Source organism: Pristis pectinata, chromosome 5, assembly GCF_009764475.1.
Source record: "Pristis pectinata isolate sPriPec2 chromosome 5, sPriPec2.1.pri, whole genome shotgun sequence".
Classification (NCBI taxonomy): Eukaryota; Metazoa; Chordata; class Chondrichthyes; order Rhinopristiformes; family Pristidae; genus Pristis; species Pristis pectinata.
Genome location: NC_067409.1, coordinates 85,494,799 through 85,522,250, shown reverse-complemented (window position 1 = coordinate 85,522,250; position 27,452 = coordinate 85,494,799). Strand labels below are relative to the sequence as shown.

The following is a 27,452-nucleotide window of genomic DNA, read 5'->3' as shown; positions in this document are numbered from 1 at the left end:
CAGTGCATTCCAGATTCCAACTATACTGCATAAAACAAAAACAGTCCCAGCCTCTTTAAACTTGTAACTGTAGTCTCTCATCCCAGTTACCATTCTCATAAATAGTTCTGGACCCTTGCTACTGTCTACACATTCTTTCTATGATGTGGCAACCAGATTTGACACATTGAATAATAGCTAAGGCCGGATCGATGTTTGAAAAAGGTTCTGACTCTACTTATTGTTTGCTACCTATATGTTGCTTCAACAGCCATTATCTCCTGAGCTGGCTCCTGGATTTATTCAGGATGAATAATATCTTTTTCTCTCTAGTATCAGTTTTGGAACCTATTTTGATTGTTAGTAATTGGGAACCTTTTCACATGAAATGCCAGCCCCATCGCCATCCCCCTCCTCACATCAGTGTATATCAGCCATCTATCTTACACAAAATGTATGTAGCATAAGTTCTAGTGTTTTGACACACCTACTCTTAATCTTAGCTTTATTGAAGTCCACCATTCTGCTAGAATGACTTTTAAGGGAGGATTTTGTACCAAACAGTGAACACTCGGAGAAAAATATTTGTACAAATGAGTTAGTTCAATTGAGGAATTAAAATTATATTTCTCTTTTCAGATGACATGAACTGGAATGCTCTAGAATGGGACAGGGCTGCAGAAGAACTTACATGGGAGCGTGTATGTGGTCATATAGTCTCTCAAATTTTCATTTTTAGAAGTTATTTTGTAGAAGTTAAAATTAACTTTCAGTTCTTTTATTCAAAAACAAGTTAATTATAATAAAATATGTATTATGGGTGGCTGATTAATAACTGCCTTGAAGCACCAGGGTGATTTGTCTTTCTCTGTAGATAGAGCTGGGTCTGTATTATACATTTAGTAGATCTGCAAAAAGTTAGTGTTTCATTATAAAAGCATAACAAATAGAGGCAGGAATAGGCTATTTTTCCTTCAAGCCTGCTTTTCATTTAATAAAGATTGTCTGATTTTTTTTCAACCTCAACACTCAACCTGCCCTATCTGCACATATCTTAATTTCATTAATAATAAAATAATCTGTCAATCTATTTTGAATGTAATCAGTGATCGAGGCTCCACAGGCCGCTAGATAGAGAATTCCAAAGATTCACCACTTTCTGAAGAAATCTCTCCTCATTCCAATCCTAAATGACCTCCCTTTATTTTGAACCTGTGCCCCTAGTTTTAGATCCCTCAGCCAGAGGAAACATTCTCCCCACATCTACCCTGTTGAGCCTCTAAGAATGATGTACATTTTGATGAGATTTCTGCTTCTAAACTCTTAAAGAATAGAGGCTTAGCCTATTCAGTCTCATCCGATGACAGATCTGCCATCCCAGGAACCAATCTGGTGAATCTTTGCTGCACTCCCTCTATAGCAAGTATATCCTTTGCGAGAACAGACCAAAATTGTACCCCAGGTGTTACCTCAGCAATGCCCTACATAACTGCAGTAATGATGAGAGGACATTTAGCTGAACTATAAAATAATCGTAATAAGTAACTGTAGTTGTACATTAAAGTTGCTTCCTGGTATATTAGAGCTGAAAAGTTGAGATGCTGTACGGTGGCCTCTAATCTAATGCATTGGAGGCAGGTGTTTTTTTTAAATGGAGAATCAGTAAATTTAAGAAGCTAATATCATGGAGTTTATAATTGAATACCTAACGCTCTAACTAGTATGTTTTTACTTAGACTTCTTTGACCTATGAGTTCTCCATTCAATGTAATGTTATGACAAGTTCAATAATGTTATTTTCATTAATGCTAATTCAAAGTTGCTTAGTTCAGATCATCCCATTATTCATTTTGCCCTTGTGCAATTAATTAATTTGAAGTACTGGATAATTATTATTTTGGGGAAGAGGTGTGAAAATCCAAAGTCGAACAATATTAATTGACATGCTGATGTTGAAATTTTTCTTCTTCTGTTTCACAGATGCTTGGATTGGATGGTTCACTTGTATTCTTGGTAAGCTTAAAAAACTTCTATTTTGAGTGAAATGATATCAGTAATGCCTAAAATAACTTTTTTTTGCACTATGATAGCTGAAATAAATTTCAGTATATTACTTTGTCAATTTTGTGGGCAATTTGTGTCTTGAACAAGAAAGTCAGTGAACATCATAGCTTAATTTGTCATAAAGGGTGTATATGCATACAATTTAGGTGCATGTTACTACCAGTCAGTAATGGACCTTATTTAGGCGTTGTTGTTAAAGAATTGTAAAAATAGTTCTAAGGAGGATTTAAAAACTGTAGGTGATTGTTTATCTATTAACTGATGATTTTATTTTTCTGGTAGGAACATGTCTTCTGGGTAGTTTCTTTAAATACGCTTTTTATTCTTGTGTTTGGTAAGTACCTCATGAGCTACTATTCCATGTAATAATGAAATCTTGAAACTTATTGCATAAGGTGTATATTTTCATGCATGAATTCACCTACAGTGCTTTAATTTTGGTATTTGTAACACTCCAAATGTAACGTATCATTCTCTCAGAAGTGGAATTATTGCTTTGAAGTGTAGTTTTAATTTGAAGAGGTACATGTACACTGAAGAACATTCTAGCTTTATAAGATCCTGACTCTCTTGTCACTGGTGGCTGAGCTATAACCTTAAGTTGAAGTCTATATTCCCGTAGTGAGGTGATTGATCTCGACTTCTGTAGCAACTAATTTGACATTGAAATTAATTAAACCATTCCACTAACAAACTCAAGAATACCCCATAGACAAAGGCGAATCATTTTAACTTCTGTAACTTCCTGTTTTCATGCTTGATTGCTTTCAAAGATTTGCAGAATAGAAATCATGGGTGATGGGGTGATATTATTGGTTAATAATACCTGGGCCTGAATTTCATCAATTAGCCTTGATTTCATTGGTATGGACATGTCACCTGCCATTGTTCCTCTTGGTCATTCTGTGCCTTAATCCTGTCTGGTTAACCCAAAGTATTGCAGAGTCCTGTGACGACAATAGAGAAGTGGCAAGCCCAAAATTTGCCTACTGGCTTTGACGGCTGAGGAATCCCTGCTCCCACTTTTTTCTCCAGGCTATCAGGGTTTTTAAATTATTCTGAAAATGATAGAAATTAATCACATTTACAATTAATTATTAAACTAACAACAAACATACTTTTAATAATTAAAATGTTAAGTAAAGCCCTATTTTTAAAGAAGAATCTGCTTTCATGTAACTTTTCTATTCTACAGCCCTAAATACCCATTGAAATCTGTGTTGTGCCAGGTCTAATTCAGCCCAGGTTCCAAGAGGTAATTCCCCAATGTAAGTGCTGGGGAAACATACCATGCCAAGTAATGAAAGAATCAGGACCTCTATGCTTGACAGTGCAGGCCATTTTGTTTTTTTGCCCTAACCTGTTGCCTATGTGGAATTTGGTTCCTTTAACTGGAGAACTGTTCCATGGATGTCAAACAATTTTTCATGTACTTTGTCCAGTAAGATCTCATCGAAATCTTATATTATTCTTAGAGTTATTGCAATGAGAATGTTTCCCCAGCTGAAGAATCTAGAACTGCTACATCACAGGTTCAAAATAAGGGGAGGCCACTTAGGATTGAAATAAGGAAAAATTTCTGCAAAGTGGTGAATCTTTGGAATTCTCTACCCTAGAAGACCGTGGAGAATCAATCAGTGATCGCATTCAAAATAGAGATCGATAGATTTTTGTGATATTAGGGAAATCAAGGGATGTGGTATTGGGTAGGTTAAGAATTGAGGCTGAAGATCAGCCACAATCTTGGATGTAAAGTCGACTTCGAGGAAAATTGCTTACTTCTGTCTCCTTGTATTTTTTTTTTACAATGAAACACCAACTTTCTGCAGATTTTCATATGTATGACTTTGATTGTTGGGTCATCAGAACCACGTCTAATTTGAATTAATTTCCAGTAGGAATGCTGCATTCCAATTCAGAAATATAAATTGTGGCTGATGTTTGCCCACATCTTTATAGAGATGGGATGGAGAATAGTTATCTGTTTGTGATGTCTTAGTTCAAATAAGCTAATTTGCTGCAGATTGAAACAAAAGCACTAAATCTTCCTGGTCTCTATGCCTGGACAAACTTGTTTTATGGGAGATGCTTATATTGTTTATTTTAACTGCTGTTAAATCAAGTGCTTTTGAATGATTTCCATTCTTTTAGTGAAATCATTTCTTTTGCATTTCATTGTCAGGATAAATCTGACTGTAATTGCTCTTTGACAAATTTTCTGTACTCTTTAAAGAGTACGTTAGCCTTTTTTTAATTGCCCATTTCCATTAGTCCTGCCATTGATGGAATCTCCTTATCAATATTCTAAATTCTTGGCTGCTCTGAAAGGAAGAAAGTTAGCTTTTAAATTTAAAGCTTTATATTAAAATAAATTGTGCTTTATCTTCAGCATGAATTATTAAAAAATAAGGAATTTCTGTGTGATATGGTTTTCCTTTAGTGTTGCTAAATCTAGCTGAATCAAGTGCTGTCCAAACAAATTTTATCAAACCAGCAGATAGGAGAAAATGATATCCTTTCAACAACGTGATTTGGATTTTTATTCACCATGAGAGCTGAAAGCCTGCTAAACAACTGTTATTCCTCCTTTCCCTTTTTTCAATGTTTGATTTGTATTTTCTTTAAAAATAGCTTAAATTTTGTCATGGTGTAAAGTTACAACTTCAATGAAACAAGAGTAGAAAGAACATGCAAACTCCAGTGCATTATTCTGTAACATTGCTTTTGTACATTTCAGCATTCTGTCCTTACCACATCGGACACTTTTCAGTTGTTGGTTTGGGTTTTGAGGAGTATGTAAGTACCAAAGATACGGTGCGTGTCCTATGAGAAGACTCTATATGAAGTTAGTCTAGTTAGTAACAATGTAGCAGTATTGTGTGGTATTAATATATTTGACTATATAAATCAAATTAAATGTTTGTTGTTTAGCATCATATACTACAGTAATCAAGGATACCACTGTGAATGGCCTCCCAATTATATACATTTCTTGGTTAATTTTCCTTTTTAACAAAAATACCTTGATATATTTAGCATTCTTTGAGAGTTTAGTGACGTACTTTTGATAATCCACTCATTTTCCAAAAGCGAAATATTGCTTGAAATCTCCCTCCCTCTTAGGGCCCATCTCCCCCTCAGGGGTGCGGGGGAGGGGGCCTCTTGGGCTGTGATCCCAATGCTATCTGAGTTAACTGGCTGATTAACAATATGATTGTGCCTTTACCATTATGAGCATTATTTTGGCAATTTTTGAAAATAGTGTATGCAAGAGTGGTGAAAAATGTGTCTTATAAATTAGGATTAATCTATTTTTAATTCACTTGAGGTGTGCACATCAATGGCCAGGCAAGCACCTACTGCCATCGCTATTTTTCTGTTGGGAAGGCCTATTCTGATAAATTTTGACTTCCTACATTGTCACTTGCATATTCATAAATTATTATTAAAATATCTCATTTATATTAATAATTTCAGTATAATTATAATATGCATGTTTTAAGAGTGGTAAAAGTCATTTGTAAATGATCAGAACAAACTGATCTCCTGTTGCTTTTTGACAATGAAATGCTTTGCAGTGCTACTTTTTACTTTGAAATAAAGTTACAGTAAAACTCCATTAATCTGGCACATTTGGGACTTCGGTGCCAGATCGATTTTCCAATCTTTGGGATGTTTTATTAATACTCCCAACGTAATTCAAATTCTCTTTTTTTTAAAAAAAAGATGTTAGACAGTAATGTATCAGTGAACTGGTAAGTTTAAAGGAAGCACAGAGAACAGAACCAGGTAAATTTTAAGGGAGGCCAGCCATCACAAACAGGTGAATTCACGGGATTGCAGGAACTGATGCCCCAGCAAATGGACGGAGAACATGGAACCAGCTCTCCGGTGAACAAATGGGGAGAATGGGAGTCAGGCCCTAGCAAACGGAAAATACAGACGTCATCTGGTGTGCCAGTTGTTGAACCATCGGGATTTCCAAATGGTAGAGTAGCAGGTTATCGGAGTTTTACTGTAAATGGAAAGTTGTCTTGCTAACATCTGAATGAATTGTCTACCAAAATGTCTTATAAACACAAATAAAGAACTCAAAAGTGAATTGGAATTAAAGGAAAAATGTCTTTTGTGTTCAAGGATGAGAGTCTGTCAAACAATAGAGATTGAGTAATATCTAAATTTAATATTAAATATTTATGCAACTCAGTTAATAGTAAACTCATGCACTGTACCAATTTTGTTTTTTCAGGTTCAAGCCTCACATTTTGAAGGCCTGATAACAACTATTGTGGGCTATGTGTTGCTGGCTATGACTTTAATAATCTGTCATGTATCCTTTTTGCTTTCTCAAAGAAAATTTATTTTAAGAGTTCCCAGTAACAACACAGAATTCATCATGAAATAGTCATCTTTTCATGAGCTACCGTATAAATGCCCACCAGTGCTCCAGTGATTTGGGTTCCTTTCCTGGGCTAACCAATTGAGCATCTCAACAGAATATACAACAGGTTGAGGGTTCTGGGGATTTTTTTTTTATTATTTTTCAGGATCTGGGTATCACTGGCACTGCCAGCATTTATTAACCATCCCTAATTGCCCTTGAGAAGGTGGGAGTGAGCAACCTTCTTAAACTGCTACAGCCTTTCTGAAGAAGGCACTCCACACAGTACTGTTAGGTAGGATGTTTCAGATGTGGACCCAGTGATAATGAAGGATGGGTAATGTATTTCCAAGTCAAAATAGTGTGCAATCTGGGTAGTGGGGGTGGAAATGCAGGTGGTGAGGTACCCATGTGCCTACTGATACTGTCGTTGGTGGAAGGGGTCTCCAGTTTGGGAGATGCTGTTGGAATAGCTATTGAGCTTCTTGAGTGTCGTCGGGTTACACTCATCCAGGCAAGTGGAGAGAAGTGGTTAGTTCTGCAGCAGAGATCTTCATTTCTACACCTGGGATGTTGTCTGGTGTCATTGACTTTACTATATTCATTGATGTCAGCCATAGCTTGATAGAGATTTGTGAGCTCTTGATCAATTGGGAAGGTGGTTTAAGATGACTGGAAACCAGGGTCTGCTACACAGACTTGCCTAGCCAATGAATGTTGATGTACGTACATATCTTCTGCACACAGACTAACCAAACAGACACAGAAAAGTGATCTCACCCGTGTCCTTTCTGTGTCTCTTCTTCTCTTCTTCCCCCCCCCCATCCCCCATTTCACCTCCAACCTGATTTTTACCTCCTTCAGCCCCCATACTAACTGTCTTCTTTAGTTCTTGCCCCACCCTTCGGCTCCCTCCACATATCTCCCACCCTGGTCCCAGGAATCATGTTACATGCCACCTAAAGCTATGACCTGGCCCAAAAACCCAGACCTATCCCAGAGAAAGATCAATTCTGAAGAAAGGTCACCAACCTGAATTATTGTTTCTATCTCATTTTACACAGACATTACCCACCTGGCTTGAGAATTTCCAGCACTCCATATCCCATCTCAGATTTCAAATATTCAAGCAGTTTGTTTTCGTGTGTGAGCAAGCTGCCCTCTCTTATTGGTCTAAGTATCAAAAAGTATGAACTTGGCATATGCAAATCTTCTATTGTTTATAAATGCCAGAGATTCAGAAACATTTAAAGACTTTGCTAGGGAGCATGGCTTATCCACTTATCAAAGTTTGTTTTGGCTGTTCCAGAGCAGGTCTTGTTCTGGCCTGTTAATATAAACTACATTGTCTTGTACAAGGCCCTGTTATCTCTCAATTCCTCACTGTTGAGGACCTAGCTGCTTAAAATAGGGATTTGTACTCTCATTTACATGTAGGAGCCTCAGGGATCCTATCTCTGAAACTTTTTTGATGGCCGTTGGGGCCATCTGTGTTTAGTTTAATATTGTTCAGTGTCTTCTACAGCTATCCAGAAACATTTTTAGAGCTGTGGTTGTTATGAAACCAGGAATGTTGCCCTAATTCCTCTGCATGTGAGATTGCCTCCTCCTGCCCTACCCATTGAACTTGGATACAAGATGTAAACAGCAGAATATTCACATCATGAAATATTTGGTTGTCTTGCTTAACTTAATACAGGGGTTGGCTGCACTGGTGAAGTTTCAGAGGTCCCGACGTTTATTGGGCGTCTGCTATATTGTTGTTAAGGTATTGTTGCATAGGTCCAAAGATTATAATTGTCTTTGTGATTTTGTATTTGAAATTAAGTTAATGTATTCTCAAAATAAGTAGATTACCACCATAAATATCTGGAAGCATTTGGGCCAATGTGCTTTGAATTGTACATTGGTAATGTTTTGACTTCTGTAGAATACGTATTATATCATTGTTAGCCTTATTGGAGGTTATTAGATTAAACTTAAATGTACTGTTATTTTAAATGAGACTTCAACAATAAGTTGTCAGTAATCAAAGCAATGAACTATTATTCTGACTTTAGAACATGTGCTGAAAACACATTTTGGAAGAAATTCACAGTTGATAAAAATGATGGTGATATCTTTATTAGTCACATGTACATCGAAACACAGAAATGCATCTTTTTGCGTAGTTTGTTCTGGGGGCAGCCCGCAAGTGTCGCCATGCTTCCGGTGCCAACACAGCATGCCCACAACTTCCTAACCCGTACATCTTTTTGGAATGTGGGAGGAAACTGGACCACCTGGAGGAAACCCATGCAGACACGGGGAGAACGTATGCTGAATGGATGTCCTGTCTTCAGGCTTCCAAATGAATAGTAACAGCAATATTATGGAGCGCTACCTGACACTTTTCCCAGAATCTCTACGTATGGAGACATCTAGCCTTCCTTTAGTGCCTCCATGCATAGCGTGAATTGAGGTTAAAAATTCAATTGATGTGTACGGTTGTATTTTTCCATTCTGTGGCATTACATTAGATACTCTAGTCATTTGGCTACAGCCAGAATAACTCTCAATGCAGTGACTGGAATTGATAGGAAAATAATGATTATGCATGCATTTTAGAATTGAGTTTTCTTATTTAAGATTGTTGGTAATACAAAATATTTTTATTTAGGTGTCTTTACTGGTGGTTGTGGAAATTGGTGTGTTCCCTCTTATCTGTGGCTGGTGGCTTGATATCTGTTCACTGGTAAGTGGTTTCCAATTTAAGGAGTATTGAGTGTTTTAAATATGTTACAGAGTGGAAGTCTGGTCTAGCTGAGAGGCAGTATGAGACTTTGAGAATTATTCTTATTTTCAAAACTTTGAAAATGCAAAGCATTTGGGACAAAACTAAATGCTAGTGTGGAATTAGGTTGAGTAGAATAGTTGTATTTGCTTGTGCTTAGACATGTCATGATCTCATTGAAAATGATATAAATCTTAAAGGATTTGGTGGAGTAGATAGTTGGTGAGGTTTTCCCCAACTTAGTCAAGAGCTAGGGATCTTAAGGTGGGGTGTTGGTCATTTAGGACTGAAATGAGGGCGAAACTTCTTCAGGATGTTGTTAATCTTTGATATATCCTCTTCAGTGTACTTTGGAAATTCGATTGTTGAGTATGGCCTATTGCTGTTTCTAATTTGGTCTTTAGGAAATGTTTGATGCTACTTTGAAAGACCGTGAACTGAGTTTTCAATCTGCGCCTGGAACCACAATGTTTCTACACTGGTTGGTGGGGATGGTCTACGTCTTCTACTTTGCATCTTTCATTCTTCTACTCAGAGAGGTGAGGTAACTGTAAATCAGATACTGGTAGATTTGAGGTTTTGCTTGTACATTTGTTCATGTTATTGGTCTTTGGAGGTAGTTAACATTTCTCTGATGGGGTCAGCCTCTCATGCACCATAATACAGGTTTATTGTTCAAATGTATCCCTCTTTTTTTTCCTGGTAATCCAAGTAAACATTTAAATTAGTATTTCTCAATGTATTAAAAAAAACTATAATCAATAATGTGAATTGATATTTCTCCGATGCAATTAACTTCGGTACACCAGAATTTGATAGTTATCTATTTGGTAATGGAGAAATCTGTTAAAAGTTTGCAGTTTTAGTCAAAAACAACAGTTTTCGTCTTTTTTTTTGTGGTTTTGACTTTCATCAATTTCTGTTAGTGTTTAAAGTTGTTATTTTCTTTTAGGTGTTGAGACCTGGAGTCTTATGGTTTTTAAGAAATTTGAATGATCCAGACTTCAACCCAGTTCAGGAGATGATCCATTTACCCATATATAGACATTTCAGACGTTTTATATTGTCTGTGGTAAGTATCAATAGGTTACAGGTGACCCCCCGCATTACAGTCTGTTTGGGTTATAGAAATTGGCCCTTAAAGAATTCATAAATCTCTACCCAAAAATTTGAGCTGCAGAGTAAAATTCACTCTTACAGAATTTATGTGGGGAAGGGGAAGAAAATAAACACAAAATGCGAAAGGAACAAAAACATTTTGTCAAATTTTATCTTTAGTCACTCAGTACTATAAAGCAGTAAGATTTGGATGTAATGCCACTGTGTCAATTGAGTTGGCAGTTACAGCCAAGTCTCCCCTCCTACCATGCCCTCTCCAGTCCAAGGACATGTGGACAGATGTCTCAGAGTATAACACTGCCATGCTCTTCATCTGCAAGGCATCTTCTCTGATGACAGCATTGTGAGGAGTCACTGTAGCCATGGCCAGTTCCGTAAAGTAATCCCTTGGCCTTTACTCCACTTCCACTAAGTCACCACCATTACTCCCCTGAACTCCTTCAACACCACCTTTCTTCTTGAACCCCAATCCTCAAATCCTATCCTTTTCCCCCGATATTCCCACTTCCAAGAACTGTTCTGAATCCACAAGCCTTGCATATCAGAAGAAATGTTTTGCAGATGAAGAGTGAGGCAGTGCTACACTCTGAGTTATCAGTTCACCTGACCTCGGACTGGAGAGGGCATGGCAAAGGACGGACTCCACTGTCGCTGCCCACCCAATCAACATGAGCCTTGTCCATCCCCTGAGTTTAATGTTATCCTCAGCTTTAAATAATGGCGGTGGGTCACTTTGTCATCGCCAATAAAACGGCTTAATATGAGAGAAAAACATCCCATCCCATAAAAACCCATCTCCGCTTATAACATGGAATTCTTTTGGAAAAGGGAGTTTGCATTAGAGAAAATTGTGGTAGAGATGGTTTTCTAGGAACCTTACTCTGTCCACACACCACCGCCCCCAACACTGGTTGCCTTTGCTCTTGAGGTAAATTATTGAACAGGAAAGAGTTACCTAGAGTGTTTGCAGAAATGAGTAGTTGGTTGTGTTGGAATAGATGTACAAGTGTACTTGGTTTGGAAGGATTGGTCAGTATTTCTGATTGGATAACATGGTATTCAAGAGGAATATGAATAACTAGCTAACCCACTTTGAGAGTGGAGCACTGAATATTTCAATGTTTCTATTAATATCTTGCATTGCATGCAGATGAAAATAGGAGTTCATCATGAAATTGCACATTCCACCAATTGATTTTCTAGCTTTTGATCAATGGCAATTTTTCGGTGATTGGATTCTTATTGAGAGTAATGATTGAGATGTGGTGAAAAGGCTGATTTATTTATTTATTATTATTATTTTGTATGGATTGTGGGTTTTTGTTTAACTGCTTCATTCGGTGAAAACCAGTCTTTATCCTTTGTGTTAGCAGCCAGGCTCAACACAAAACAATTATACTAATAGCTGGAAGAAAATGAAAACAGTTTAAGGATAGATTTTCTAGGTAAATGGGAAAATAAGTAAAATATCTGAGCTTTTTTATGTTTTACTTGGATATCTTGGTTAAGTTTGGGTGTGTTGACTTTTTCTTTGCAGATCGTCTTTGGGTCAATAGTCCTTCTGATGCTTTGGTTACCAATTCGTATTATTAAGACTCTGCTCCCTGATTTTCTACCATACAATGTAATGCTTTACAGGTAAAACATTATTTCATGTGCTCTTAACAATATTATAATTGATGTGAACCTTTCCTGATTTAAAAAAAATGGCTAACGGCAATTTGATTTGGACTGTCATGGTGTGACAGTTGGAAGAACCATTGTCCACTGAGAGGTTGAAGTAACTAGAGTCTTAAGACCCCGTTCATTCATCCCAGCAGACATTTGTGCTTTGATAGTATAGAATTTTTTTACCAACCACTTCTGGCCTACAATCCAAGAAGTGAAATGTTCCAGGATGGGCTTCTATAAAGTGGGACAATGTTTTGTCACAAAAGTGACATTCTTATTAATATTTTTACAACTACAGGTTGATTTTGGATGTTGCAAAAGAGCTCTTAGTTTTTCAATCGAATTCATTCTTCCTTCAGCTTTATTTTTGTTTAGCTGTATTGTTAATATGTTTGTGCAAAGTTAAACTCCAAGCTTTGGACCTTTTTTCTGACTTTTGTCTTTATAGTCGTTGCACTTATTCATGAAGCTGTGACTTTTTTTCCAAATCATTTTGAAGTTAATGAAGTACTATAATGTAGAATCCTGGAAGCCTATTGGTATTGGTTTATTATTGTCACTTGTACCGAGGTACAGTGAAAAGCTTGTCTTACAAACCAATCATACAGGTCAATTCATTACACAGTGCAATTACATTGAGTCAGTACAGAGTGCATTGATGTAGTACAGGTAAACAATAACAGTACAGAGTAAAGTGTCACAGCTGCAGAGAAAGCGCAGTGCAATAAGGTGCGAGGTCACAACAAGGTAGATCGTGAGGTCATAGTTCATCTCATTGTATAAGGGAGCTGCTCAATGTCTTATCACAGTGGGGTAGAAGCTGTCCTTAAGTCTGGTAATACGTGCCCTCAGGCTCCTGTATCTTCTACCCGATGGAAGAGGAGAGAAGAGAGAAAGTCCCGGGTGGGTGGGGTCTTTGATTATGCTGGCTGCTTCACCAAGACAATGAGAGGTAAAGACGGAGTCCAAGGAGGGGAGGCTGGTGTCCATGATGTGCTGGGCTGTGTCCACAACTCTCTGCAGTTTCTTGCCGTCCTGGGCAGAGCAGCTGCAGTACCAAGCCGTGATACATCCAGGTAGGATGCTTTCTGTGGTCCATCTGTAAAAGTTGGTGAGAGTCAAAGGGGACAAACCGAATTTCTTTGGCCTCCTGAGGAAGTAGAGGCGCTGGTGAGCTTTCTTGGCCGTGGCTTCTACATGATTTGACCAGGACAGGCTGTTGGTCATGTTCACTGCCAGGAACTTGAAGCTCTCAATCCTCTCGACCTCAGCCCCATTGATGTAGACAGGTGCATGTACACCGTCTCCTTTCCTGAAGTCAATGACCAGCTCTTTTGTTTTGTTGACGTTGAGGGAAAGGTTGTTGTCATGATACCATTCCACTAAGCTCTCTATCTCCTTCCTGTACTCCGACTCATCGCTGTTTGAGATAAGGCCTATAATGGTGGTATCATCTGCAAACTTGTTGATGGAGTTAGAGCAGAATCTGGCCACACAGTCATGAGTGTATAGGGAGTAGAGGGCTGAGGACGCAGCCTTGTGGGGCACCAGTGTTGAATATAATCGTGCCGGAGGTATTGCTGCCTATCTTCACTGATTGCGGTCTGTTTGTTAGAAAGTCAAGGATCCAGTTACAGAGGCAGGTGTTGAGTCCTAGGTCTCAGAGTTTGGTGACAAGCTTGCTTGGGATTATTGTATTGAAGGCAGAGCTGTAGTCAATAAACAATAGTCTAACGTAGGTGTCTTTACTGTTCAGATGCTCCAGAGCTGAGTGTAGGGCCAGGGATTTGAACACAGTAATCCCACAAACATCAATGCAAAAAGAGACAGAATGAGGTGCATTAATGATATATGTTGGAAAAATAGACACTGGTCAGGGCACAGGAGAATTCCCTGCAGCTCCATAAGTGCATGAGGTCTTTTATATTTACTTGAGAGGGCAAATGTTTATCATCTAGTATTAAATGACCACTGAAGTAATTTACACTTGAATGTATCTTGGACTAACAGTTTGAGATGTGGATAGATACTGCACACAGACTTCTGATGCTAACATTCTGGGGAGTTTCTTGAGGTACTAGAAAAGACTTTACCTCCACCTTCACACCAATCTGTAAAAACAATACCTGCCCTCTGCTTACTGCTTCTCCAATGTCCTGTGACTTGTGTACCTTACATAATTAAAGTTTGACATTCTCCTGCCTATTACAATGCACAGTTAAGCTTTCTCAAACTTCTGGTAAAGTGGTACATCTTTAAAATAAATTGAAATACAGAGGAATCTTGGGGTCCAAGTCCATAGCTCCCTGAAAGTGGTTGCACAAGTTGATAGGGTGGTAAAGAAGATGCATGGCATGCTTGCCTTCGTTAGTTGAGGCATTGGGTTCAAGGGTAGAGAATTTATGTTGCAGCTTTATAAAACTTCAGTTAGGCTGCATTTTGGAGTATGACATTCAGTTCTGGTTGCCTCAGATTAAGGAGGATCTGGAGGCTTTGAGGAGGTTGCAGAAGAGATTTATCTGGATGCTGCTTGGATTAATGAGCATGTGCTATAAGGAGAGGTTGGACAAACTAAGGTGGTTTCCTCTGGAGCGGCAGAGGCTGAGGGGAACCCTGAAAGTTTATAAACTTTATGGGAGGCGTAGGTAGACAGCCGATATCTTTTTCCCAGGGTTGAAATATCTTGTACTAGAGTGCATGCATTTAAGGTGGGAGGGGGAAAGTTCAAAGGAGATGTGCGGGTCAGATTTTTTTTTACACAGTGCTTGGTGTCTGGAATGCGCTGCCAGGGTTAGTGATGGAGGCAGTTATGATAGAGGCATTTAAGAGGCTCTTTGATTGGCACATGAATATACAGGGAAAGGAGGGATATGGACCATATGTAAGCAGAAGAGATTAATTTAGTTACATGTCATTAGCTTAATTAGTTTGGCACAACATCGTGGGCCAAAGGGCCTGTTCCTGTGTTGTACTGTTCTATGTTAAATCTCCTTCTGTCGATGCCCTTAAATTGGATATGTAAAACAATTTATATTGGTAAGCTACAAAATCTGAATGAAATTTAATTCCATTGAATGCTTTTCCATATGATGGGCTCATTTTGTCCATTCACAACTGCATAATGTAGCTGGGGCACCTGATAAGGCAGAATTAAAATGCAGAACTGACCTACAAAAGTGCCTTCTTTTCATTCCATACTCCCCTTCATCACCATTTCCAGTAACTCAAATCATCTTCAATGCTGTTTCACAATGTTATCTCAATCCTCTGCAATTTGGTGAAGTAGCAAAAGCCCAGGGAGGTAAAATCCGCTGTGCTTTGTCCTCCAGTTGCTATTTACAGGCCCTGATTAAAAATGCACAATAATGGATATGTGAAAATTCCAACAAAGCAAAAAGCCTTTCTTAGATATGATGCTAATGAGGGGAGAGTTATATCTTTCCAATTCTGTTGAATTGTATATACCAACAGCTTGGTATTTGTTTTGACATTCTGTTTTCTCTGTAGTGATGCCCCAGTCAGTGAGCTGTCTCTGGAGCTTCTGCTTTTGCAGGTAGTTTTGCCGGCCCTACTGGAACAAGGACACACCCGGCAGTGGTTGAAGGGCCTGGTTCGAGCTTGGACTGTCACAGCTGGGTATTTGCTGTAAGTGCTGCTTCAATCTTTTATTCTTTCTGGTTAGCAGTAAAGATTATTAATTGGTAGAAGAGATGTGGAGGGGATCAGCATCTTTGGGAAAAGTTCAATAGTATGATTGTTCTGGAATAAATTTTTCAGCAGTATAGATTGGACATTCATTTGCATTTTATTTGTAATGTTCATTAAAGCTGTCAGCTCTCACTTTGAAAGGAAGAGAACACTAATCCACATTAACAGTTTACAGTTGGTAACATTCTGACAGTAAAATCCCTTTTTTTTTTGCTGAAGTTGTGGAATACATGTATCAGGGCATAGTGTAATTTAGTGAGCTACATTAAAGTTATTGCACGTTTAGCACCAATTCTTTTAATTGATGTACTTTTGCTTAACAATCTGTGTTCCTAAATGCTTCTAATTCGGACATCTCAAAAGACTGAGAAAAGCTTCCGTGTTCTTCTGGAGAAATTAAACTCCAGTTTATGACTGCTTTTAAAAAATGTATTGTGATGCAGATGTTGAAATGATCATTGATAAATGCATCATTGAACTTAATTCAGCAAAATCACTAAGTGTTGAGTATGTTGGTGTGCTACAAAAAAATAGTTGTATAAAACTTGTTGATCTCTCATTTTAATGTCTTGGATACATTTTCTTCATGCTAATAGGGATCTACACTCATATTTGCTTGGAGACCAGGAGGAAAATGAGAACAATGCCAACCAGCAGGCAAACAATAATCAGCAGCCTCGTAACAACAATGCCATTCCTATAGTCGGGGAAGGGCTTCATGCAGCCCACCAGGCCATACTGCAACAGGGTGGGCCTGTGGGCTTCCAGCCTTATCGGAAACCTTTACAGTTTCCTCTTAGGGTAGGTAACATTTTAAGTCTTTTTTTTGTAATTCAAGTTTAATTTCTTTACTAACACCAGGATGGAAGGCAAATATTCCTGTATGTTTTTGATAGTGGAATTTTTTTTTAATGTATTAAACACAATTGGGCCCATTAATCTTTTTGTTAAATGGTTGACTAATACTGCTCATGGCTCATCTACTTGCAAGGTTTAAGACGTCATTATTGGAAGTTCACAATACAGTATCTGCCCTACTAGAAGTTTTAAAGGATAAACTACGATAGTGGGAGGAAATAAAATACTACTAATTTATTTTGTTATGGGAATTGTTTGAGGATTCAGAAGAGTTCACGTGCATTTTGCAGATAGGAGTCTCAATATCCACTTGCTGACCAGGAAGCAAAATCTTTATTTGCTATGTATCACTAAAGTTATAAACATATTTGTAAAGAGTTACTGTAATAAATTGTAGGCCCAATCTATGAATTGAGATTTATTTTAAGTTTGTATGAGTAATTGTAGAATGAACGGGAAAAGGTTTTTGGAATGGAAATAATTGGAATCAAATTTCTGCATGTTGCTCCCAGAAATAAGTGGCAGTTGAGGAGAATCAGAATGGGCATCTTAAACATGAGTGTTTTGAATCCAAGATCACATGTTAGCTGCCTACAAGTCTAATTGAATTGGGGGAAAAAAAATGATATGTTGAAATCTGAAATAAAAGCAGAAAATGTTAGAAATGCTCAGCTGGTCGGGTAGCATCTTTGGAGAGAGAAACTGTCAATGTTTCAGGTTGAAGGAACATAAATAGGAGTCAGAGTACTCAATTTAGCCCTTTGAGCTTACCCTGCCATTAAATATGATCAGAGCTGGTCATCCAGATTCAATGCCTTGTTCCTGCTTTCTTCCCATTTGATATCCCTCGATCTCTTTAGCCTTCAGAACTATATCTAATTTCTTCTTGAATATATTTAATGATTTGACTTCAGCTGCCTTCTGTTGTAGAGAATACCAAAAGTTGACTTTTTTTCAGGTGAATGAAGTTCTCATCTCAGTCCTAAATGGCCTACCCTATATCTTTTAAGCTACTTGCTGCCTTAACTGTCTGATGCACCTGCATGCTGCCTTACATTGACAGGTGTATAGGGACCTGCAGGTCTTGTGGCACCTCCCCTTTTCTAAATCTGTGACTTTCAAATAATTATCTGCCTTCCTGTTTTTGCTACTACTAATGTGGATAACGTCACATTTGTCCATGTTATACAGCATCTGCCATGCCTTTACCCACTCACTCAACTTATTCAAATCACCGTGGAACCTCCCTGCAATCTGCTCCCATCTCACGCTCCCACCCAGTTTTGTGTTGCCTGTGGACCTGGAGATAGTGTATTTAATTCCCTTATCCAAATCATTAAAATATGTTGTATGCAGCTGTAGTCCTGCTGTATCTCACTGGCTACTGCTTGCCATACAGAAGAGAACCTGTTTATTCTTTCTCTTTCTTTTCTGTCTGCCAACCAGTTCTCTGCCACGTCAGGACCTCCACCCCATCCCACATGGTTTAATTTTGTACATTAATCTCTTGTGTGAGACCTTGTCAAAAGACTTCTGGAGGTCCAAATACACCATCCACTTAGGAATCTTCCGTTGTTCTGATAAAAGGTCTTCAACCTGAAACAAACAACTCTTCTTTAAAAAATGCTTTTTTCAGTGATTCGTAATAAAACTGCCAGATTTCCAGTCTTAAGTACATTGGTGTTTGATCTTGTTGACCAGCTTCACTGAAGGATTGAAGATTTTGATATTGTGATGGTGCAGATGACCTTTTTTCCATAGGAAATGTGAAACACAACCTGACTAGTGACCCCCAAAGTGCAACCAATAGCGGTAACTTAATTAGGATTAGTATGTTGCAGTAGTAACCCCCTAAACTGACACGGTTTCTCACAGTTAAAGTTGAAATAGTAAATGTACTTACCAGCTATTGCCATAAACAATGTTTCGAAAATGTACTACATTAATCTACCTTGATGTGAGTTTATTCTTTTGCATAATGTGTCATACTTCTACAAAGCTAATTTCAATAGCTCAAAGGTTATTCATCATTTCTTTTAGATCCTGTTATTGGTAATCTTCATGTGTCTAACTTTGCTGATTGCCAGTCTCATCTGCCTCACATTACCAGGTATATGAAAACCTACTGCCATATTCTTAATAAGCATTTGTTGTGTAAATTTGACTTTCTTGATTTATGCTGTGTGGAAATGAATATACTTGAAGAATGCAGTGTATTCCAGCATATTATTATTCAGTTCTGACTAGATTTGGATACATTAGAAAAAAAGTATATGAAAGAGGAACGGGAAGGATCTGGGGTATATAAGCTAATGAAGAAAGATTAGACAAATTTAAGTTCTAATATTTGATATGCAGTTGGTTAAAGATAAAATCTCATGAGAGTACAAAGTGGAGAACCAAATGTTTTGTATTAGTTGAACCCCAAGATTCAAGGATCAATAGATATTTAAAATAATTAGCTTTACTTTTCTCAGTATTAGTACTGAATAGTTAAAATTATTTCCTGGGCAAATGGAATACAAGGCTGTACAGGTGTTCATAATGTGGTTACTGGGCTAGATGATTTGAAATACTAAAATGTTGGGCTATAAGCACCTCAAAAACAACTTGGATGAATCTTTCAGCACTTATATTAAAACTAGGCATTTGAAATAAATATTTCAATTCATGAGTTAATTTGATTCTGCTTTTATGTTGCACTCTTTAGTGAAACAATTAGACTCTTCTAACAGTATTTTGTATCTAGTTTCAGCAGGTCGTTGGTTGATGTCATTTTGGACTGGGAGTGCCAAAATTCATGAACTATACACAGCTGCCTGCGGATTGTATATCTGCTGGTTGACTATCCGAGCAATTACAGTGCTAGCTGCCTGGATGCCACAGGGGCGAGATGTTATTTTTCAGAAACTAAAGGAGTGGTCCCTCATGGTGAGTCATTCAAGCTGCTAAAGATAATGAGTTGTGTGCTTTTGTATAAATATGCAGCTAAGTAATAACTTAATTGAAGTATAAAGGAAGATGTTATTTGTGGGTGGATGGGGAAAGTGATCAATCCTGAATTCTTGAAATAATATATTAAATTTAATAATCTTTAAAGAAAAAATCATACTTCCATTGTTTACAGGTGAGTTGCCACATGAAAGGATACTGCACAAGATAAAAGCACTCATAGTCAGGGGTAATATATTGGTACAGATAGGGAATTATCTAACTAACAGAAAACAGGGTCAGGACAAATGGGTCATTTTCAAATTGGCAATTGGTAACTGGTGGGGTATCATAAGAATTACTGACTTGAATGAAGGCATTGAATGTTGATACAAAAACAAATGAAGAGGACACAAAAACTGCAAAGAGGTGTAGAGAAGTTAAGTGAGTAGCTTAAAAAAATTGGAAGGTAGAGTGTAATATAGGAAAATGTAATGTTATCCAATTTTGAAGGAAGAATGATAAAGCAGGCAATTATTTAATTATTTGGAGTGAGACCAGAATGGAACTGGAGCCCAAATGCATGAATCAGTGAGTTGACAAGGAATTTAATATCTTAAAACTGCAGATGCTAGAAATCGAAATTAAAACCAGGAATTGCTGGAAACACTCAGCAGTTCAGACACCATCAGACACTTGCTGTCTGACCAGTTATTTGTTTCCAATTTTTTTTTCCAATTTTTGTTACAAAGGACTGGCATGCAGGCACAGTCAGAAATAAGGAAGACTGGTGGGATATTCAGCTTTATTGCAAATGATATGGAGTGTAAAAGTTGAGGAGTTTCAATGTAACTTTACAGAGTGCTGGTGAGTTCTTGCCTGGAGTAATGCATATAATTTTGATCTCCAGATTTAAGGAATGATATTCTTACATGGGAGGCAATGCAGAGATGATTTACAAGATTGAATCCTGGGGTGCAGGGGTTGATGTATGGAGAAAGGTTGAGCAGGTAGTTTCTATACTCATTGAAGTATAGATGAATGAGAGATGATATTGAAATGTAAAATTCTTAGATGAACAAAGTGGATGCTGAGAGGATATTTTTGCTAGTGGGGGATATCTGGAACCAAGAGGCATAGTTTCAGAGTAAGGCTTCACCCATTTCAGACAAGATGAGGAATTTCCTCTCGGCGAATTGTGACTCTTTTGGAATTCTTTACCCCAAAGAGCTCTGGAGACAGACTTGTTGAATGTATTCATGGCAAAGTTTGACAGATATTTGAATCACGGGAGAAGGGATTTGGGAGAGTGAAAAAGTGGTGCTGTCGCTGTTATTGGGTCGGTTGTAATCTTACTGAATGGCATATCATTTGGCCTTCCCCTACTCTTTCCTCATGTTCTAACATTCTTTTGCTTTTTTTCCCTCCATAGATCGTGAAAACATTAGTAGTGGCCTTGTTGTTGGCTGGAATGGTTCCTCTTCTTTTAGGACTTTTGTTTGAATTAGTTATTGTAGCTCCCTTAAGAGTACCTCTGGATCAGACACCTCTCTTTTACCCATGGCAGGTGCGTAAGTATCCTTAGCTCAGCTGACTTATGCATGCTAAAGAAATTGTGGAAGCAAATCAAATGTAAATTGATTTTCAAGGGCCAAGCAGGATCAAAACTAGGATGGGAAGACTGTTTCAAAAACTTAAATCCTCCTTGAATTTTCATTAAACCAAAGACTAAGCTGTTGGGGCATTGAATATTGTGATTTAGCACATATCACCTGAAATTCCACTTTTCGATGTTGTGTTTTTGTTTGCAATAGGACTGGGCTCTTGGTGTTCTTCATGCAAAAATAATTGCTGCTATAACACTGATGGGACCTCAGTGGTGGCTAAAAACTGTTATTGAACAGGTAAAAGTCCTCCAAGAATGCATAGGAAATGTAAAGGAAACTTTGGTATTGTGCTTTCATTATAGGGTATTTTCCAAGTCAATGGTTGCAGTTACATTGGCCACATTGACCTAAGTGCATGCATAGAAACAGCTGATGAAATAAAATTCAAATAAGGGCCATAGTAGTAAAAGTAAGAGTCATGTTTGATTCTGAAAGACTTTTGTATTTTATACTATATTTAACATTTTTGGCAAAGGGTTGTGGTTTAGATCTGCATGTTAAAATGGCAGAAGCTAGTATTTCTGTTACATGGTTTAAGACGGCTATTCATGCATGTGTAAAACATTGGTATTTAATTTTCCCCATGCTCTGCCTTGCATTCTCATACTTGAGCCCTTCCTTGGTGGTTGATAGATCATGATCAAGTTCTTTCAGATGCCATTTTATACTCTGTAATAGAGGCAGCAGATAGCAGATTGAATGCCTCCTAATTTTTACTTGTTTTTTTTCTACTAACATCAAACTACCACCCCTCCTCTTTCGTAACATATACCCACCTAATCCATTTCCCACTCAAGATGTCGCACCTCACCTACCTCATCTGTGGCTGAAACAAACCCCTCAACTGTTTCAAATTATTGCCATGTCCGGTCACATTGACTTCACTAACATATTTTCAAGCTGAGAAATAGTAAACGAAAACTGTGTTGCTAATATCTTGAAGTTGTGCATCAGCATTAACTGTAACTTTTTTTCTTCAGGTCTATGCAAATGGCATTCGAAACATTGATTTGCATTTTATAATTTGCAAACTAGCAGCACCAGTCATTGCAGTGTTGCTGTTGTCACTCTGCCTGCCCTATGTCATTGCTGCCGGCATTGTACCACTGCTGGGTAGGTACTGAAACATTTTGAAAAAATTGCTCATTTTTCCAACAAACTCATGGTATGCTAACTTAATTGTTAAAAATGTTTGTTACGAAGCTGTTCGGATAATGTGATTTCTGTATGATGTCTATATATTTAAATTCTAAAATTTCAAAATTGAAATTTAGTTTGGGTCCCTCTTAATAAAATTCCTCTAATAAATATAAACAATTTTATGTTCCAAGAATTAAATTATCTGCCTTGGATATATTTTGTATTTTAAGCCAACAATAGGAATTCTAACATTTGTAGTCAATTTATACACTCCTTTTGAATACTGTTATGGCCCATGTAAAACAACCTAGTTAGATAAAAATGTTCTATGCATTCAACAGTTCAAATTAAACCTGGAGTAGCATAATTATTTAATTTCATCAGTCAAGTGGAAAGTCTCCATTCTGAAAGAATGATGAAAGGATTGGATGTATGTGCATAAAGAACCTATAATTTTAAATTTCTCCTTATTTTGCATCATTGTCTACATATAATTTCAAATTTATTTCCAACTTGCATGTTCGTGTAGAACGTTCAACACAAATTTTGAATTTGGTTCCTTGTTCCCCATGGCTGTGCAGGTGTAACTACTGAGATGCAGAATCTAGTCCAGCGTCGAATTTATCCTTTCCTTCTAATGGTGGTGATATTGATGGGAGTCTTATCCTTCCAAATCCGTCAGTTCAAGCGCCTATATGAGCACATTAAAAATGACAAGTAGGTATTTCAGTTTGCAACGCCATACATTGAAACATAGACTTGAGCATCCCTGGTAAAAGATTGATTAACCTTTACCTCTAGAATTGAAGCCACCCCAATTATGCCCATATCTGATGGCACCTTGTAGATGTATATGAGTTGTATTGGTAAGGATTGTAAATATGTACAAAAGAAAATAGAATCAGATTTATTATCACTGACATATGATGTGAAATTTGTTGTTTTGCGGCAGTAGTACAGTGCAAAGACATAAAAATCTATGGATTATGAAAATAGTGCAAGATAAAAAAGAAATAATGAGGTAGTGTTCATGGATCAGAAATCTGATGGCAGAGGAAAAGCTGTTCCTGAATTGTTGAATATTGGTCTTCAGGCTCCTGTACCATCTACCTGATAGTAGTAATAGGATGAAGGCATGTCCCAGATGGTGAGGGCCCTTAATGATGGATGCCATCTTCTTGAAGATGTCCTCGAAGGTGGGGAGGGTCATACCTGTGATGGAGCTGGCTGAGTCTATAAACACTCTGCAGCTTCAAGCAATTCTGTGCATTGGAGGCTCCATACCAGGCTGTGATGCAAGAAGTCAGAAGGCTCTACACCAGACATCTATAGAAATTTTCAAGAGTATTTGGTGACATACCAAATCTCCTCAAACTCCTAACGAAGTAGAGCTGCTGGCATGCCTTCTTCGTGATTGCATCAATGTGTTGGGCCCAGGATAGATCCTCTGAGATGTTGACGCCAAGGAACTTGAAGCTGCTCACCCTTTCCTCCACTGATCCCTCAATGAGGACTAGTGTGTGTTCTCCTGACTTCACAATCAGTTCCTTAGTCTTGCTGACGTTGAGTGCGACGTTGTTGTTGCGACACCACTCAACCAGCTGATCTGTCCCACTCATATAAGCCTCCTCATCGCCATCTGAGATTCTACCAACAACAATGGTGTCATTGACGAGTTTATAGATGGCGTTTCAGCTGTGCTCAGCCACATAGTCATGAGTGTAGAGAGAGTAGAGCAGTGGCCTAAGCACGCATCCTTGAGGTGCATTTGTATTCATAGTCAGTGAGGAGGAGATGTTATTACCGATCCGCTCTGAGCCTGGTCTCCCAGTAAGGAAGTAGAGGATCCAGTTACAGGAGGAGGTACAGAGGCCCAGGTTTTGAAGGTTTGGATATTAGTACTGAGGGAATGATGGTGTTGAACACCGAGCTGTAATCGATAAACAGCAGCCTGATGTATGTCTTGTGGTTGTCTAGATGCTCCAAAGCTGAGTGGAGAGCCAGTAAAATTGTGTCTGTTGTAGACTTGTTGTAGGAGGCAAATTTCAGCAGGTCCAGGTTCTTGCTCAGGCAGGAGTTAATTCTAGCCTTAACCAACTTCTTGAGGCACTTCATTATGGTAGATGTGAGTGCTACCGGGCAATAGTCGTTGATGCTGCTCACCCTGCTCTTGGGCACCAAAATGATTGCTGCCCTTTTGAAGCAGGTGGAAGCCTCAGACCGCAACAGTGAGAGGTTGAAGATGTCTTTGAATACTCCAGCCAGTTGGTCGGCACATTTTTTCAGTACCAGTCTTCAATAGTGTTGAAGGATAAATTTGTGTGCGCGTCGGTTGTAGGAAGTATTGCTTCAATGGGTGCTTGGGTTGTGCTAATGATGCCATGTATTTGCAGACTTATTTGTTGCATGAATTATGTGGGTAAATAGTTTTACCACTGCTGTTAAGGAATGTGCTCAGATATAACTTTAATCTTGGTGAAAATGTTATGTACATTTTATGATGATGCTGTATCTGTCATTAAATCCAGGTATCTCGTTGGTCAGCGGCTTGTTAACTATGAGCGAAAGACTGGTAAACAAACAATGACAACTGCATCACCTTCTTCTGAAGAGTAATGGGTTTTGACTGACCCAACCTTTCCTCCTATGTGTTTCCTACCACACAATCCCACGAAACCCCCTCCCCAAGCCCCAACTTCTCCCTTTTCCCATTGCTTACATCCAGCAAAAAAGTCCTACAGTCCTGTCTGGTAACTGTATATGTGTAAATATAATGAACATTCTGAGCCCCTTTAAAGATAAATGAATGTGCATTGTAAATCTTAAAATATGTATATTAATTTATTAAATGTAGTCATCACTTTATTTGGACTATTGTCCTACATTTTGGGAGTGACGGTGGCATAGAGGCAATATAATGAGGTGTTTGAATACTTCATAAGCTCACTTTTTTAGAAATGTTCATAATGGCTGATGTTTTAATACAGAATAAAAATAAACTATTAAGCAGGAAAAGAAAAACAAAGCTGCAAATGAATGGCAACAATGAGAGCTTTTGTTTAATTTTGGCTATATCTTGCAACAGCCATACATGTTTAGCCATACATTGTAAATATACTTATGTGATATACCATATTGATGGCAATGATGGAGCATGATGGTAACAACATGAGTGGCCCAAAACGTATACCACAAATAACTGGTGCACGTAATGTTTGTGCAGCCTTGGAAAAATGTTACTTTTCTTTTAAAATTTGTTCAATGACTGTCACAGAATTAACTTCATAATACAATTCTAATCTTTTGTAGGTATGGAATTTGGAGGCAGGGTCAGTTTTGCACTATCTAAATTTTAAAAAATTGACATTCTTCTTTTAGTAAAGTTGATGTTTAGTGTGCTTCGCTCAGACACTGAAGAATGTCTAGGTTTTCCAACATCTACACAATTCAGAATAAAATGTGGGAAGCAATCCCTTGAATATGTAGCCATGTCCTTCTGTACTGTGTAAATGCCCAGTACTGTGAATGGCTATCCAAAATGTTTAGCTAGATTATATTCTAAAGAAACCGTGCTAAACAATTACAATCTGGTGACAATGCCTTTTCGTAAATGGGGACTGTTGTATATCTTAGATGAGGCCAAGTACATAAAAATTTGAATATATAGATTTTCAGTATGAACTTGTGTATTCCTGTAATTGTTTTTAAAAGTTATGTGCTGTAAATGTAGATGACGAAAATGGGTACACTTGGCTTAAACTGGACAACAGTTAATGTGATTTTCCTGGATTTGATTACATCTTACTATGATTTATATAAATTTATTTTTTTAAAAAAATCAGTGCAAAAGTGACATTTATGCAAAAATTTATCTTTAACCTCAAGATTATAGCGCAAGTACTTTCATTTATGGCTGTCTTTGTACCGTAAGCATCCATTACGATAGTCTTGCAATGCTGATGTATAGTATTAAAAACCTGAAAAAGTTTACTGAAAGCAGTTACAATCCAAATCCACTTCATTATCTAAATCTGTACTTGTACAACAGATCTAGAGCTATATTGTGCACAACAGTTTATCCCATCTCCAAAGTTTGCCAATATGTACAAGGATGTCATCAATGTTACTTGTTTCATAAGCCTTTCAAGACAGGATGACTTGTTTTCTATTTCAGACCTTTGACAAGCAGAGCAGGTTTAGATTATGCATCTGTGCCTGAAGTTTAACCTTTGTCGGAACACCAGATGTCAGCATCAAATAATATTTCAATTTGGATCTGGATTTCGTATGTCAAGTGCTGTTACAGATTTGCTAAGTCAAACACTAATATTGTGTAGCTTCCTAGTTTATTAACAAGTTGTCTTGAGCTATTCAAAGTGCAGTTTGTGCAGTCAAAACAAAGTTCAATCTTTCACTTTTACAGTACCCCATATTTAACCTTCAGTGCTCATTCCAAGTATGCTCAGTCACAAACATTCAATAGGTCTTATTTTTATTTTTTCACGTCACTTCACTAATAGAATTATAGTATCAAACAGCATAGAAACAGGCCTTTCAGCCCACCACGATCATGCTGGCTGTTGTACTTATCTATATTAGTCTCATTTACCCATATTTGGTCTGTACTTTTTTGTACCTTTTTGGGGTGGGGGGTGGAGATTCTTACTAACTACTAGTCTATCCCCCTCATAATTTTGTAAATCTCCATCAGGTCACTGCTCTGCCTCCTCCACTTCAGGGGAAACAAACCCAGCCTGTCCAGTCTCTCCTTATAACTAAAATGCTCCAATCCGGGCAACCTCCTGTTGAATCTTCTCTGCACTATCTCCAGGGCAATCACATCCTTCCTGTGGTGTGATGGCAATAACTGCACACACTACTCCAGGTGTGGGCTGGCCAACGTTTTATAAAGTTGTAACATGATGTCTCTGCTCTTATATGCCACACCTGATGAAGGTAAGCATCGTATATACTGCCTTCACTATCCTCTGTACCTGTCCTGCTGCTTTCAGAGATCTGTGGACTTGTACTTCAAGGAACTGCTGACAAGCAGTGGGACCTAGGGCCCTACCCTTTACCCTGTATGTTATGCATCTGATCCTTATGGCATTTCATTTATGTAATATCAAAAACTAAATTGAGTGCCAGCTTTGTTATAGGC

General features: G+C 37.9%; 1 protein-coding gene across 2 annotated transcripts in view; it reads left to right on the top strand.

Moving 5' to 3' along the window:
- marchf6 (membrane-associated ring finger (C3HC4) 6) overlaps nucleotides 1-26,287 on the top strand; it is a 55,415-nt gene extending 29,128 nt beyond the window's left edge. Inside the window, exons 8-26 of one of the 2 annotated variants that reach the window (XM_052016600.1) lie at nucleotides 619-680; nucleotides 1,960-1,992; nucleotides 2,326-2,377; nucleotides 4,781-4,839; nucleotides 6,293-6,373; nucleotides 8,124-8,192; nucleotides 9,084-9,158; nucleotides 9,602-9,736; nucleotides 10,150-10,269; nucleotides 11,854-11,954; nucleotides 15,495-15,632; nucleotides 16,292-16,496; nucleotides 18,594-18,663; nucleotides 19,303-19,484; nucleotides 20,917-21,051; nucleotides 21,299-21,388; nucleotides 22,132-22,264; nucleotides 22,873-23,008; nucleotides 24,820-26,287. In XM_052016600.1, the coding sequence (XP_051872560.1) occupies nucleotides 619-680; nucleotides 1,960-1,992; nucleotides 2,326-2,377; nucleotides 4,781-4,839; nucleotides 6,293-6,373; nucleotides 8,124-8,192; nucleotides 9,084-9,158; nucleotides 9,602-9,736; nucleotides 10,150-10,269; nucleotides 11,854-11,954; nucleotides 15,495-15,632; nucleotides 16,292-16,496; nucleotides 18,594-18,663; nucleotides 19,303-19,484; nucleotides 20,917-21,051; nucleotides 21,299-21,388; nucleotides 22,132-22,264; nucleotides 22,873-23,008; nucleotides 24,820-24,907 (1,964 nt within the window). In that variant the 3' untranslated portion in view covers nucleotides 24,908-26,287. Of the gene's footprint in view, nucleotides 1-618; nucleotides 681-1,959; nucleotides 1,993-2,325; nucleotides 2,378-4,780; nucleotides 4,858-6,292; nucleotides 6,374-8,123; nucleotides 8,193-9,083; nucleotides 9,159-9,601; nucleotides 9,737-10,149; nucleotides 10,270-11,853; nucleotides 11,955-15,494; nucleotides 15,633-16,291; nucleotides 16,497-18,593; nucleotides 18,664-19,302; nucleotides 19,485-20,916; nucleotides 21,052-21,298; nucleotides 21,389-22,131; nucleotides 22,265-22,872; nucleotides 23,009-24,819 lie in introns of both variants that reach the window. The other variant, XM_052016599.1, reaches the window with a different exon arrangement.
- Nucleotides 26,288-27,452: the final 1,165 nt, after the last annotated feature.